Source organism: Argentina silus, assembly GCF_951799395.1.
Source record: "Argentina silus genome assembly, chromosome: X".
Classification (NCBI taxonomy): Eukaryota; Metazoa; Chordata; class Actinopteri; order Argentiniformes; family Argentinidae; genus Argentina; species Argentina silus.
In genome coordinates this window covers 45,579,451-45,595,039 of record NC_139653.1, presented here as the reverse complement: position 1 = coordinate 45,595,039, position 15,589 = coordinate 45,579,451, and the positions used below count along the sequence as shown (strand labels likewise).

The 15,589-nt window shown below is 46.1% G+C and overlaps 1 protein-coding gene across 1 annotated transcript; it reads left to right on the top strand.

Moving 5' to 3' along the window:
- Positions 1–6,510: 6,510 nt before the first annotated feature.
- Positions 6,511–12,845, top strand: LOC310823567 (uncharacterized protein). Its single transcript, XM_083696444.1, has 2 exons — positions 6,511–6,722; positions 10,437–12,845. Exons 1-2 carry the CDS (start codon positions 6,530–6,532, stop codon positions 11,717–11,719), a joined length of 1,476 nt encoding a protein of 491 aa, XP_083552570.1. The 5' UTR covers positions 6,511–6,529; the 3' UTR covers positions 11,720–12,845.
- Positions 12,846–15,589: the final 2,744 nt, after the last annotated feature.

Here is a 15,589-nt window from a genome sequence, read left to right as displayed (position 1 = left end):
CATTCTCTGTCGTGAGGAAGTCTTCCATTGAGGACTTCCTCAATGGAGGACTTGCGGCTGGTATGTTTGTGGGCATACCAGCAGCTGGTATGTTTGTGGAAGGCGTCGTATCCAGACTGAAGGATTATTATTCCAACTTCAAAATCCCCCTCCCTCTGTGATGACATGCATCTAGAGGATTTATAGGATGTTTTCCCCGGGTCAGCCTATGTTCCAGCTTAGATAGACTGTCTAATGAGGACATTAGGTGTGAGGCCACCAAGGCCTTTAGTGAGTGGCTGCTGAAGTCTGCCATGAGTATGTCTGTCCCCTGCAGTCTACCCAGGTACAGGTATATATGTCAATGTGGAGGCCTCTGTTATTATTGATGGGTTTGTGGCAGGCATAAGGTCACTTACTGACTCAGCTTGGTCTGATGCCTCTAAAGAGGAATCTTTGCCTGTTGCCCTGAATCTAGTTCAGAGGCTTCAGAGAAGGCTGGGACAGTTTTACACATGGCTGTTGGACTTTAAAAGGCACATGGCAAAAATCTCTGGAGAGCAAACTGCCCTTGGGACATGCTAGATCTATCCGTAGACCTGCTCTGATACAAGTGTCACAGGAGTCTTGCCAGAGTCAGCCTCTGCTGTCAACGATTGTCTCATCAGATGTAGTAGTGCTCCATAGAGGTCAGAGTGAAAGCTCTCAACCAATGGTGGCTCTCCAAGGCCCTGGGGTGAGCCAACTCCAACTCAACCATAGCACCAAAGAGCGAGATTCTTGTCTTTCATAAGATAGAGGATAAGCGGACAGCCTCAGCTGGAACATGGGCGTCAGATGAGTCCCCTGCTGCCTGTGAGTTTGTGGAGGGCATACTAGCATGGTTGAAGGAGTACTCTGTCTCCTCAGCATCATCAGCAGAGAGTTTGTGTGTGTTTCCCAGGGCAGTGGTTAGTGGATTGTCAAATGAGAACTTTCAGAGGCTGGCCACTGAGAACGTGAGAGACGTTCTAATGGGATCAATGAGATACTTTCCAAGCGAGGCTTCTTCCGACCACTCTGTGTCAACTACCTGTGGGCTTAGCGAGTGTGATTTCTATGAGCTGCAGGACAACACCTCCTCTATGCCACCTGCCAATGCTGACTCTTCATCATTAGGGTTAGGGTTAGGGTTAGGGTTAGGGTTAAGAGCCTGTTCCAGGAGTTCTCACCCAGTCCCAGTGTCTACATGCTCTGTGCTCCTCAGGGAAAGAGTGGAAGGTTCCAAGGCCTCTGAGGTGTCACTGGCTAGTGGGCTTCCTGCTGATGAGGTGTCAGAGGTGAGACTGTGGTCTACAGCACAGACCATCTATAGAGATCTGCAGAGGAAGCTGAGGGAATTCTTGACTCAGAGTGAGAAGCAAGCTGCTGAGCTAAGCCAGAGTTCATCCATAGCTAGGGCTGGAGACAGGTCTTGGTTGCCATTCAGGGTAACATGGTGGCAAGGTTAGAAGAAATGGAGACCTCAGTGGAGCTAGGGTGATGGCACAGTTCTGTAGGATCTCTGCTCGAGAAAGTAGAGATGGTATGTAGTGAGGGTAGTCTCACTGGGCCAGATGCTGCTGTTTGGGAGCTTCCAGTGAGGGATGGGGCTTCCAGTGACTATACGGGTTGTTGAACATCAAGGCGATTCGAACCAGTGTGTACCACCCGGCCACGGATGGCTTTTGTGAGCGGTTCAATCGGACCTTGAAATCAATGATCCGGAAGTTTGTGCACGAGGATAGTCGGAATTGGCATAAATGGCTAGATCCCCTGCTGTTTGCGGTACGGGAAGTTCCCCAAGCTTCCACCAGGTTTTCCCCGTTTATTCTACGGGCATAAGCCCCGGGGTGTCCTAGACCTTCTTAAAGAAAATTGGGAGGAAGGGTCTAGCGACAGTAAAAATTAGATTCAGTACGTCCTGGACTGTTACGTTCCACGTAGGTTTGTCTGTTCCGTTTTCCCTCTTTCTTAATAGGGCGACATCACCACTCCCATTTGCTGCACCTGCTGCCAATCCTCCTAATCACCTGCCATCCCAGTCCAACCCCAATCAACTCCCTTCATTTAGTATTTAAGCTGTGTGTTTCATGCCAGTCGCTCTCTTCACGAGCTCATGCTTTGTTGTAACACTTTGATGTGTGTATCCCCACTGACACTTGTTTCCCCCTACCTTGATTGTGTGTGTCGTAGTTGTTTGTATGGTCCAGGCCCTGGGGCAGGTAAGACAGAGACCTCTATACTCTCTCACGTAGGTGGAACTATTGTATAGATACACTAGGAAAGGGGTGGTTGCCAACCATGTACATTTTGATGTCCTTTGGGTAGAGTAGTTTAGTTAGTCAGGGTTATGGATGTTTAGTTAGGGTCAGTTAGTAGCCTCTCCTAACCCTCCTAGATTTTTGTTACTTTCTTTTCTTTGGCAACCTCTGTGTCCCCTTGGCCTGTGGGCTGCTAGTGTTGTGTGTGTCTGTTGTGTTGTGTGTACACTGCCTGTACACCCCCCCCCCCCCTATTATTTACAATATACCACTATTTCAGTTCACTCCATCCTTGTCTGGTCTCCTTTATTTCACACCAACGCGCTCAAGATTCCTGCCTTTAGTTGGTCAAATCTGTTACGTACTTCCCTTTACCCTAGACACAACTGAGTCGTAACATGGACTTGCGCACAAAGCTCCACACCCTAGGGGTTATCTCACGCGAGCATTTGCAGCAAGCCCAGGAGCGTCAAAAGCGCCTATACGACAGGGGAACTAACCTGCGAGAATTTACACCGGGAGACAAGGTGCTTGTACTGTTACCCACCTCCAGCACGAAATTACTCGTGAAGTGGCAAGGGCCGTTTGTGGTCACACGTTGCATCAGGGACGTGGATTATGAGGTAGTACGCTCGGACCGGGGGGATAGCTTGCAGGTGTATCACGTAAATCTCCTTAAAAAATGGAACGACGTGGTCACTGTTGCTCTGGCTACAATAATTCCAGAGAGAGATGAGTTCGGACCGGAAGTCCCAAAATCAAAAGTTAGCACTCCGGTCGGTATTGATAACCATCTCTCTGCTAGCCAGGCCACGGACGTTGCAGATTTGCAAGCTAGGTTCGCTGACGTGTTCTCTCCCCTGCCCGGTCGGACTACGCTTATCGACCACCATATAGAAACGCAGCCGGGTTTAACGGTGCGCACGCGTCCCTATAGGTTGCCGGTACACAACCGAGACATTGTGTGCAAGGAATTGGAAGCCATGCTGGAGCTGGGTGTGGTTGAGGAGTCCCGCAGTGACTGGTGTAGCCCCATCGTGCTTGTCAACAAGCCGGATGGGTCTATACGGTTCTGTGTAGATTATAGAAGGGTTAATGCAGTCTCTAAATTCGATGCCTACCCGATGCCCCGGGTTGACGAGCTCTTGGACCGGCTTGGCACGGCCAAATTTTTTACGACATTGGATTGCACGAAGGGATACTGGCAGATTCCCCTCTCGCCGGTATCCTGGAAGAAGACTGCATTCTCCACTCCGCTCGGGTTATATCAGTTCACGGTGCTCCCTTTCGGGTTGTTTGGAGCCCCAGCCACTTTCCAGCGCCTCATGGACCACATTCTGCGGCCGCACTCTGCCTATGCTGCTGCCTACCTTGATGACATTGTCTTTTACAGTGACACCTGGGCGCAGCATGTGGCTGCTGTTCTGCGGTCCCTGAGGCAGGCGGGGCTGACGGCCAACCCGAAAAAGTGCGTGATCGGGCGGAGGGAGATCCGGTATCTGTGGTACCACTTGGGTCGAGGGGAGGTGCGGCCGCAGGTTGAAAAGACTGTGGCCATCGCCGCCTCTCCTCGGCCCAAGACTAAGAAGGAGGTGAGGGCCTTCCTGGGGCTGGCTGGCTATTACCGGCAGTTCGTGCTGGGGTTTTCAGAGCTGGCCAGTCCCTTGACGGACCTCACCCGGAAGGGTGCCCCGAATCCGGTCCAATGGTCGGGCCAGTGCCAGGGGTTGTTCGAGGCCCTTAAGGGCGCTCTTTGTGGAGAAACGGTCCTGTATGCGCCTGATTTTTAACCTCCCTTTCTCCCTACAGACGGACGCGCCGGATAGATGCCTGGGAGCAGTGCTGACCCAGCAGGTGGAGGGGGCTGACCGGCCGGTGCTGTACCTGAGCCGCAAACTGTCGGAGAGGGAGGGCCGGTACAGCACGGTGGAGAAGGAGTGCCTAGCCATCAAGTGGGCGGTCGGCGCCCTCCGCTACTACCTGCTGGGTCGCGCTTTCACCCTCTATTCCGACCATGCTCCCCTCCAGTGGCTCCACCGCATGAAAGATGTGAACACGAGGATCACCCGGTGGTATCTCGCGTTGCAGCCCTTCAACTTTTCGGTCGTGCACAGACCGGGGTGCAGATGGTCGTGGCAGACTTCCTCTACCGTGCAGGGGGGGGCAGTAGGCTGTCGGCCGTCGTATCCCCGGCCTGTGTCGGGTAGTGGGGGTATGTGGGGGGACATGCAGTGTTCTGCCTGTAGAGGGTGCTACAGGACCGTGGCCAGGGTGCAGGAGCGAGGCTTGTCGCACACCTGTTGCGAATGAAGCCTCGTTAACGAATGGTTTAAGATGTGTGTGCCTCTGCTTTCAGGAGGAGACCCGAGAGAAGGTCGACTGAAAAGTCAACGAGGGGTTTGGAGGGCTGGAAAGCCAGAGACTCAGAAGAAGAATAACAATTAAAAATCTGAATAAACGGGACCATTCCCTTATCACAACACTGCGTCCGCCTCTGTGTACAATGGATCCCGTTACAGCTACTTGGTTATCCTAACTGATAACTAACTGCTAAAGACAGTTCTCTTTGATCCAATTGTGATACATCTGGCATACACCAGATCAGTTTACCATTTATCTAAATCTGTCTGAACCGATCCACACATTATAAAGACATCTGTAGCCCTACTCTTAGTATCACAACATGCTGTCCGTTAAGAACATTTAGATATGTAGCCCATTAAGCAGCCCATAGCAGCTATCTGTCTGTCTACCTGTGGTAGGAGGTAGCAGCTACCTGTCTGTCAATCCATGGTAGGAGGTAGCAGCTACTCGTCTGTCTACCTGTGGTAGGAGGTAGCAGCTACCTGTCTGTCTACCTGGGCTAGTAGGTAGCAGCTACCTGTCTGTCTACCTGGGCTAGAAGGTAGCAGCTACCTGTCTGTCTACCTGGGCTAGAAGGTAGCAGCTACCTGTCTACCTGTGGTAGGAGGTAGCAGCTACCTGTCTGTCTACCTGTGGTAGGAGGTAGCAGCTACCTGTCTACCTGTGGTAGAAGGTAGCAGCTACCTGTCTGTCTACCCATGGTAGGAGGTAGCAGCTACCTGTCTGTCTACCCATGGTAGGAGGTAGCAGCTAGCTGTCTGTCTACCTGGGCTAGCAGTGAGTCTACCTTTCTGTCTACCTTTTATGTTTTTATGTACAAGACATAGATGGAATGAGTCTCCCATTCAGGCACCTGTTTTTGATTCAGCAGTAGAAAAAGATGGACACCGTTGATAATGAGTATATCAGAATGTAACAGTCTTCTAGCACAGAGAATATCATGGTTTTGTTTTCTCCCCTCAGCACGATCAACTACAGTCAGGACAGTCTGTATGACACCCCTCATGTATGGACAGTCTGTATGACACCCCTCATGTAAGGACAGTCTGTATGACACCCCTCATGTAAGGACAGTCTGTATGACACCCCTCATGTAAGGACACTCTGTATTACACCCCTCATGTAAGGACACTCTGTATGACACCCCTCGTGTAAGGACAGTCTGTATGACACCCCTCATGTAAGGACAGTCTGTATGACACCCCTCATGTAAGGACAGTCTGTATGACACCCCTCATGTAAGGACAGTCTGTATGACACCCCTCATGTAAGGACAGTCTGTATGACACCCCTCATGTAAGGACAGTCTGTATGACACCCCTCATGTAAGGACAGTCTGTATGACACCCCTCATGTAAGGACAGTCTGTATGACACCCCTCATGTAAGGACACTCTGTATGACACCCCTCATGTAAGGACAGTCTGTATGACACCCCTCATGTAAGGACAGTCTGTATGACACCCCTCATGGTTGAAATGTGTATTCTAGAAGTGCTGCTGAGTAGGGTGATAGTTTAGCCTAAAATGATTTGTGTACAGTCCATTATGTGTCCCCTGTGCAGTACAGCAGTCTTTCATCAGGGTAATTAGGATATTAGAAGAATTACAAACCCTTAAAAACACAAATAATACATTGGGAGGATTAAATGTTTATTTCCAGATAAGTTACATATAATTTGTGGTTCCTTTATCTATATTTACTCTTTCTAAATGCTTAAACAAGTTTAACTTGAGTGCTTTTATTTTGAATAAATTCTCATTTACATATACCCGACTCGTGAGCACGAGGTAGGTGGGCGGAATTTTCACTGCTGTAGTTCACGGAACAGACGAGGAAGAAGAGAGTTCCTATATTGTTATTTGTTTACCACTGTGATAGCGTTTAGACTTCTATTATCTCGAAATGGCCCAGATACAGCTGTTGAAAGTGTTTCTCTGTGAGCGATTAACAGCGGCGGCTTTTGAGATATTTGGGGCAGTGGAAAAAACAATAGAGGAGTACCAGGGTGAAATCTCACGTTCTAAGGAGGAGAACAATCGTCTACGGAGGATGTTAAATATAGTTTTTCAACCTGAGATAAAGCTACAAAGAACAGGTTGGTAGTTTTTAAGGACAACATAGACTACACCAGGCTACTACTTGGTCGGTGTGCACCGCGGCCATCTGATTTGCATGTTCAAAACGGAAAGCTGAAATCCACTTATATCTCGTTTTTCGTTTGTAGAGTTAGAAAACATAAAACGAGAATTGGCTCATTTTTCCGATTTCTGCCTATGTTGGGGAATCAAATAACAATTGGGGAGGAAAAAGAGAAACAAGGGTCATTTTCAGCCACTGCAACTACACCAACTGGCACTCGTATAAGAATAGAGCTGTCATTAACTACTGGGGCTTTCCCAGGCTGTGTTCCATTGTGGGCCGCTTACGTAACAAAGCCAGATAGAGGAAGCAGGGGAAACTGTGGGAAGTAGACGGTGAACTGCAGGGTGAATCTATTCGACACCAGCCTAAGTATATCTTTAGAAACCTATTAGGGTAAGACCCTTTAGGCTGAGGATCTAACTCGTTGGACGGAGGGTTGGTCCGAGGCTCCTGTATAGGGTCAGTTACTGGGAGACAACTGTCAAATGAGATTTGCTGGAATTAGATAAATGTCTGAATCTAATTTGACTAGATGAATTGAACAAATTGTGAACTGTACAAATGTGCACAGTGTAAAAACAAAAACCTCACCTGGCGAAGGTGGTCCAAACTGCAGCAAAGGCCAATGACATATTTGCAGAATTTCACAGCAGCTCTGTTCAAGATGACTGTGGAGTTCACAGAACCCAGCAGGCCATTGCTGCAATATTCTATTGGTCAGGAATGTCAATTGATATTTGTAATTTGACTAACCCTGTGCATTTCTCTCTCAAGCACCATCAATCCATGTTATGAAAGAATCACTGTGTGTATTGTGCATTATACTCTTAAAGTAGCCTACAGAGTTGGATGAAAATGTGGGTCCCATGAGGTCTGTCTTGAACAGTCATACCGGCTTCCGGTTTAGCAGGTGAATGAAGACACTTGTGGACGAGGCTCCTCCGCCTCATTTTATTAGCAAAACTTGCTATATTTTGACTTTGCATTTCACTTTCCAACACAGCAGATTTGATTTATAAGCCCCTAAATGAGCTTTTTTTATTCAAATGGCACAAGATCTGAGAAGCAGATGACTTGGAACAAACAATTCAACCACGATGTCGAACTTGAACAGTAATGGCGCCGTCTCCAGTCCACCTGTTAATGAGCCCGAGGCGGTCACACTCCCCACAGACTTACAGAACCTCTGCATGATTCTGATCTCGGAACTCGGAACTTACAGCTTCCATTGTCACTCAGCTGGAATGTACAATCGATGCTGCTCTAGCCTCGTTCTCCACCATCCTGGATGGTGTTCGAGCCACTGCGGACGATCGAGGCCGCCGACTCGATGGCTTTGAACATGATCTGTGCGACTACAGTGTCCGCAAGGCTGACATCACAAGACTGATGACCTGGAATCCCGCTCTCTCCGCTGCAATCTTCGGGTTTTTGGTATCCCAGAGAAGCTTGCAGGAACGGTGATCGTTCCAACACCCCCAAAGTTAGTCAGAGCCCACCGCATCGGCCCTTCCTCAGCGGGCGGAGACGTCAACAACGCCAAGCCTAGAGTTTATTATTGTTTTTTTCATCTCGGTACTACCAAAGGGCTTTTTTTTTTTAATGAAACATTCACAAATAGCCTCTCCACGTTAGGAGTAGAAGGTTTTCTGTTGATATGCACCGAAGCTGCATGAATGGTAACCTGCTCTCTCCGTCGATTGGGGAAGGAGACTTTGGATAGACTTGTTTTTTTTTTCTTTATCTACTAAAGATGCAGAATGTTTACTATTGCACTCACGTGGTGACAGGGCATGTCGTCTGTTGGCACGACAACTAAAACGCTGCACTGCTACCCGTCTGATTCCACAAATTAAAGATTCCTCTGATAGTTTGATTTCTGACCCTACGGGGATCAATTACACCTTCAAATCTTTCTATTCTTCCCTGTATAAGTCTGAGTTCCAATCAGATACTGCCAATAGTACTCAAGGAGTACTGGACTGGAGACTCCCTCAGTTGAGTCTGAAACTGCAGATGTCCTTGATTCTCTTCTTAGCCTTGAAGTCAGTGCAGAGCAGCAAAGCTGCTGAGTTCTTTAAAAAAGTTCTTTAAAAAATTCCCATGCAAAATTTTCCCCCTTATTTTTATCTATGTTTAATGAGTTACTTGACTGTGGCTCACTGACACCGACCTTAACACAGGCATCAATCGTGCAACTCCTTAAAAAGGGGAAAGATGCCACTTCCTGCAATTCCTTTAGGCCCCTCAGCCTCCTAAATGTGGACGTAAAGGTGATAGCGAGGCGTCTAGAAGTAGTCTTACCAGAGGTCATACCAGAGGTCATATCAGAGGTCATACCAGAGGTCATATCAGAAAAACAAACCGGCTTTATAAAGGAACAATACAACCTTTTAACATTATTTACTCAAAACTATTTTCAATCTCCCCGAAAGTGGTTATATCTCTTGACACAGAGAAGGCGTTCGACAGAATTGAATGGGAGTACTTATTCGCTGTTGTTAAAAAAATTGGCTTTGGTGACAAATTTAGCTCATGGGTCCGTCTTTTGTATCTCCCCAGGCCGGTGTCTGTACCAATGATACCCGCTCTGACTCGTTTGCCCTGGAACATGGGTCACGCCAGGGCTGCACACTGTCCCATTTGCTGTCGCCACCGAGCCTCTTTCCGCAGCTTTACGTGCGTCCGCCTCTTTCCAAGGTGTTATACGGGAAGGTGTGGAACATAGGTTGTCACTGTATGCAGATGACTTATTAGTTTACAAATTTCTTTACGTATTTCAATCTATCGCATTGTTTTTACCAAAGTCTTTTTTTAAGTCAAATAATTATGGCCATTACCACATTTATTTGGGGAGGAAAGGTACCCAGAGTTAGTAGATCTTTACTTCAGAGATTTAGTGGAGGTCTTGCACTACCCATTTATACTATTACTGGGCAGCCAACTTTCAGAAACTGGCATTCTGGTTTTGTGCTCCAGACACACCATGGTGGAAAAAAGAGAAACAAGGGTAACTATTCATGTTTTCAATCTGCACCCCTTCTTAATTTTCGGTTCAGTTTTGCAAAAACTTACTTTGCTAGAGACATTTGGCAAGCTTGATGTCCGTCAAAGGGGACAGCCGCCCGACAAAACGTCAGTCAGTGAAAGAAGGATTTTATTACTAACTGTGTCTTGGTGGGGTAATTTTTACTTCGATAGTACATGGCACAGTCTTCAACTCTATCTGTCCATAGGACTGCATAGAGGAGGCTCATCCAGCTAATGGGATGCTACGCGGAGGGATGCGAAAGTTGTGGTACTCACAGAGAAAGTAATCATTTGCAACGATATTATGTTAACGTAAGGGGCAATAATCGACTAGACGTGCACTCGTGGGAAAATAATCCACTCCTTGACGTAGAGGTGTACAATGAGGTGCAGCCGAACATCGTCGACGTCTGTGAAGTGGATCCTTTTCCTACGAGCTCACACCTCGCCATTGTCCCGCTTATACCACAACTGGTAAAACGAAACTAGTTCAACCATTTATTTGTTGGAGAGAACTAAGTTGTCCTGTGTTGTCATGTCAACTAGTGTGTGTAAGTGCTTTGAATAGGTTATTGTCAATCTTACAACATGAGAGTAAATTAATATACGAATGTGTATCCCCACATATTTTTCCCAGATTCTCAGCAACCTTCTTTTGTCTCTGAAGAGGACATCCCCCCTGAGCAGCAGCACTGTGAGCAGGAATGGAGCCTCAGTCTAAAGCAGGAGGAGCCAGAGCCCACCAGGAGCCCCAGTCTAAAGCAGGAGGAGCCAGAGGCCACCAGGAGCCCCAGTCTGGGACAGGAGGACCCAGAGCCCACCAGGAGCCCCAGTCTGGGACAGGAGGACCCAGAGGCCACCAGGAGCCCCAGTATGAAGCAGGAGGACCCAGAGCCCACCAGGAGCCCCAGTCTAAAGCAGGAGGAGCCAGAGGCCACCAGGAGCCCCAGTCTGGGACAGGAGGACCCAGAGCCCACCAGGAGCCCCAGTCTGGGACAGGAGGACCCAGAGCCCACCAGGAGCCCCAGTCTGAGGCAGGAGGTCCCACAGCCTGACTGTTCTGCAGCTCAGAGTGAAAACAGTGAAGATGACAATGAAGTGGACAGTGGAGGACCACTATCAGTGTCACAAGCTCACATTGGAGCTACACTGTCGTGCCCGATTTGCAACCAATATTTCACCAAGACTTTCGATTTGAGAGTGCATATCAAGACACATTCAACAGGGAGAACTTTTCAGTGTAATAAATGTAGCAAATGCTTTACAGCAAAGACGAACCTGAAAGTCCATATGAGGATTCACACAGGTGAGAAATCATACAAGTGCAAGGAATGTGGGGAATGCTTTGGATGTAGTAGAACCCTGATCAGTCATATGAGGACTCACACAGGGGAGAGTCCATACAAGTGTCCTGTATGTTCAAAATGTTATACCTATATGTCCAACTTAAGGAGGCACCAAAAACAGCACACAAATACAAAAAAACTGCATGGGGTAATCGAGCATGGCTGTCAAGATTGCAACAAGTCGTTCGCCAAGAAGAGCAACCTGAAAACCCATATGAGGGTCCACACAGGGGAGAGACCATACAAGTGCAAGGACTGTGACAAATGCTTTAGACACCAAGGAACCCTAAATGCCCATATGAGGATCCACACAGGGGAGAAACCGTATAAGTGTCCTGTATGTTCAAAATGCTTTACTTATGTGTTCAACTTACAGAGGCACGAAAAACAGCATACTGGGGTAAAAGAGTATGGCTGTCAATATTGCAACAAGTCGTTCACACAGAAGAGCAACCTGAAAACCCATATGAGGGTCCACACAGGGGAGAGACCATACAAGTGCAAGGACTGTGGCAAATGCTTTAGACACCAAGGAACCCTAAATGGCCATATGAGGATCCACACAGGGGAGTAACCGTGTATGTGACCTGTTTGCTCAAAATGCTTCTCTAGATCAGCGTTTCTGAGACACGAGCAAGCTCACAGAGGGAGAAACCACATCTCTGCAGTGAATGTACCAAGTGCTTCTTTAGGCATGGACATCTCATGTGAATGATTCCTAAACTGTAGTCAACAACAACATCATGACATGTTGACCTGTATGGGGAATACTGGTCAGTCAGAATAACATTTGTACGTTCTCTCTCACGTCTGTCTTTAGGGACATTCCCAGCAGTTGTTTCTGGGTTGAATAAAGCATGAATGAGTTAATGATTTGAACTGGCAGAACTTAGTGCAGTAAAACACCCACACTTCTCTGTATGCCAGGCCCCGCTGCGCCCTCCTGCAGCACACGCCAAATAAAACATGTATAATTGTTTATCATATGACACATATTTACTCCCTATGGTGCAAGTTAATTCTTGTGTTATAATAATGTTTTTGGATAAATATGTTACTAGGTTACTATTATGGTTTGAATTGGGCAGGACTGGACTGTCTAGGACGCTTAACTTGTGACTCTGCCTGAACTTCACAATAAGTCAAACCCTTGATGTCTCTCCTAATCGGATAAGCGTTAGACCTCTACACTCATCAATGTAATGTAAACAACTGGCGCCTCTTTCTTCCTAGCATTTAGCACGGTGATACATCTTACTCTGTAGGTTGTTGTTTGTTAGTAACTGCACTGACTAACTGAGCTTTAAGACCAATTATTGTTTGCCCATGTTTTTGATTTGCTTTTCCCTTCCTCCTTCACTCATAGGCCTACTGTTCGTGGTTTGCCCTGACCCGTTAGTGTAGTCCCTGTTGTGACTACACTATTTAATCCCTGTTGTGACTACACTATTTAATCCCTGTTGGGACTACACTATTTAATCCCTGTTGGGACTACACTATTTAATCCCTGTTTATTCTGCTCCTATCCAATTTACTGTTAGCAAATAACTTGCTGGTGTCTATTCAATGCAACCGTCAATTATCTTGTATCAATTGTGTACCTGTTTATCATGTATTCTTATAACCCTTTGTAACCATTTATAGTCAACCATTGATTATTATCATTGTTTATTTTCTTTAATAAACGTGTTGTAATTTTACCTGTGTGTATGTTTCTCTGGTGATACAAACACAGAAGCTTGAAACCTGTGTACTTCAAAGAATTTGTTCATTTGATCAGAAATATATCGTGTTATTGGTAATGATAACCCACTCAGATCTTCCTAGCAGATCTTAGTTTCCCACAAATAGTGGGTGGTGCCCCAATATACTTGTAAATAAGATAAGACCTGACTGATGACATTACTGTCACCTCTATGGGGAACACTGGTCAGTCACAATAAGATTTGTAAGAAGTTCTACCACACATGTCTCTTTCAGGACATTCCAGCATTCTTATCCTTTCGGACACTTCACTTTTGTGACTGTTCCAGAAACGAAGAAACATGAGAGCAAACATTTTTCCCCCTTTTCATTTTTCAAGTTGGGCTGTAGTATGTGGGGTACATCTTTTCCCACAGTTTACTATACATACACCTGATATCACGACCTAGGTTACCTGGGGTTACCGGGTCTTAAACCTGCTCCATCACTGCTGCCTGTGGGAGACAGGATGTAATACAGCAGGTGAGCTACCATGGTACAAAGTTAGCTTCTGAGAAATGTTCTCACACTAACCCACCAAACATGAGTTTACGGTATTTACAGTCCTCTCGATCTTTATTTTTACTGTTGGAACCTCCATGGCTGTAATACTTGTATAGCCTCAGGACTATCCAAAGCATCTCATTCGATCTGGTGGTGATAGATCAGAGCCTCAGTCTGAGGATCGTTGCAATTTCTCCACTGAGGATTAACCACTCAGCCTCGTCACTGATAGGAGAGCGGTTAGACACAGATATATACCAACTAGATCTATACTACATACAGATCTATACCAACTATATAGATAAAGAAAACAGTGTCTGTCTGTGCGGTGTATGAAACAGTTCGCCATAAAAATATGTCCACGTTTGTTTGTATGCGCTATTATTCCAGTACAGCAGGTGGCGGTATTGCAATGGTTTTTACAGTCAAAGAAGAACAACGACCAGACCAGAAAGCGTCTGTGTTCGACCAGAAGTGGCAAACGAGTTGTCAGCACGTTATAATTTATTTACCACGGTGATAGCTTTTAGGCTTCTATTATCTCAAAATGGCCCAGATACAGCATTTGAAAGTGTTTCTCTGCGAGCGATTAAGAGCGGCGGCTTTTGAGATATTTGGAGCAGTGGAAAAAACAATAGCAGAGTACCAGGGTGAAATCTCACGTTCTAAGGAGGACAACGACCGTCTACGGAGGATGCTAAATATAGTTTTTCAACCTGAAGTAAAGCTACAAAGAACAGGTTGGTAGTTTTTATTCAAGTAGGTTATACCCTGCTGCTAAAATGTGAAGGCCAGTTATCTTGTGAAATGAACCTCAAGTTAGCGCAATGACTGAGACATATGATAACCCTGTGGCCAAATGGATAAAAAAAAAAAAAGGGCGCCATTAGTCTACTATCGTAGTAACTCTTAATTACTTCAAACACACATTACACCAATATTGCAACAGCCAGGTGATATTTGCACAGCCAGGTGATCGCAAAAAGTGATTGTAAAAGTTTATGAATAAACGTATTGTTTAATTCACAGGGCTTCATTCCATCACTCTCCTTTTATAGAGATTCAAGATTCTTTATTTGTCAGTGAAATGCAAAAGTGACAGTGCCACAGAGTAGTGCAACTACTACTAACTGCAAGTTTTAAAATAAAATAAAATAGAAATAATAACAAATATAACCAGTATAAACAGCGGTGAAGCAATGTACACAATGGAATGGCTATATACAATGGCAATGACAGGTTGACAGTACAGATAATTACAGTGGAAGATGAGTCTGCAATGGATATTTATGTGTGTTATGATGTCAGTGGGTGTGGGTGTGTGAGTGACTTGAGGGGGGCACTGGTGGGGTCATCGTTGATGGTGGGGGGAAGAAACTCTTAGAGGCCTTAGCCTCTCTGTTCTTGCTGCATATGTCGCAGAGGGCGAGTCTAGTATGGCCTTTTCCCAGCCTAAACACCATTCCCAACGTTACCCAGTTAAGCACAGCAGGATTGGCCCGAGGTTTGAGAGCAACCTTGGTGAATCACCACGACACTGCGAGAAAGAGAAAAAGCTTCGCAGCTGGGGGCCCAACCTGACGAGGGACACCGCGGCTGAGGATGTTCCTGAAACACATTTTATCTTTGATCTATCCCTCAAATAGGTGCAACTGCATAACTGCTTATGAATGATAAGTTGATTAAAATAGATGTAAACTGCATTACTGCTTATAAATGATAAGTTGGTTCGAATATGTGTAACTGTATAACTAAATAAGAGGAATTAGAATGCAAGTGCTTGACCCCGTGTCACCATATCTGCTTAGGCCTCATCGTGATGACGGCCCGCTATCAAAGAAAGTGCTAAGAATATGAGAATACCCATGTTTGATTGTGTAATCTTACTTAGAGATGATCACTGAAGTAAGGTACTATATTACTGAAAGTTGTAGTCATGGGTACAAAGATTAATCACTGCAAGAAAGGGGATATTGTGTAAGGCCTGCCGGGAGAGGCAGGTCAGGTGGTGGAAAGTCCCCAACAGCAAAGTACCATGGTGTCCAAAATCAAGTGTGAACATGTTGAAGATGTGTAAAACTAATAGTATGAAGAATAGAGTGATTTACTGGTTTTGGATCCTTTAAAATGCCTGATTATTATATTGTTATACAGTTGGAGAATGTGTTGGTGTGATAGGGCCTGAAAGCCATACTTA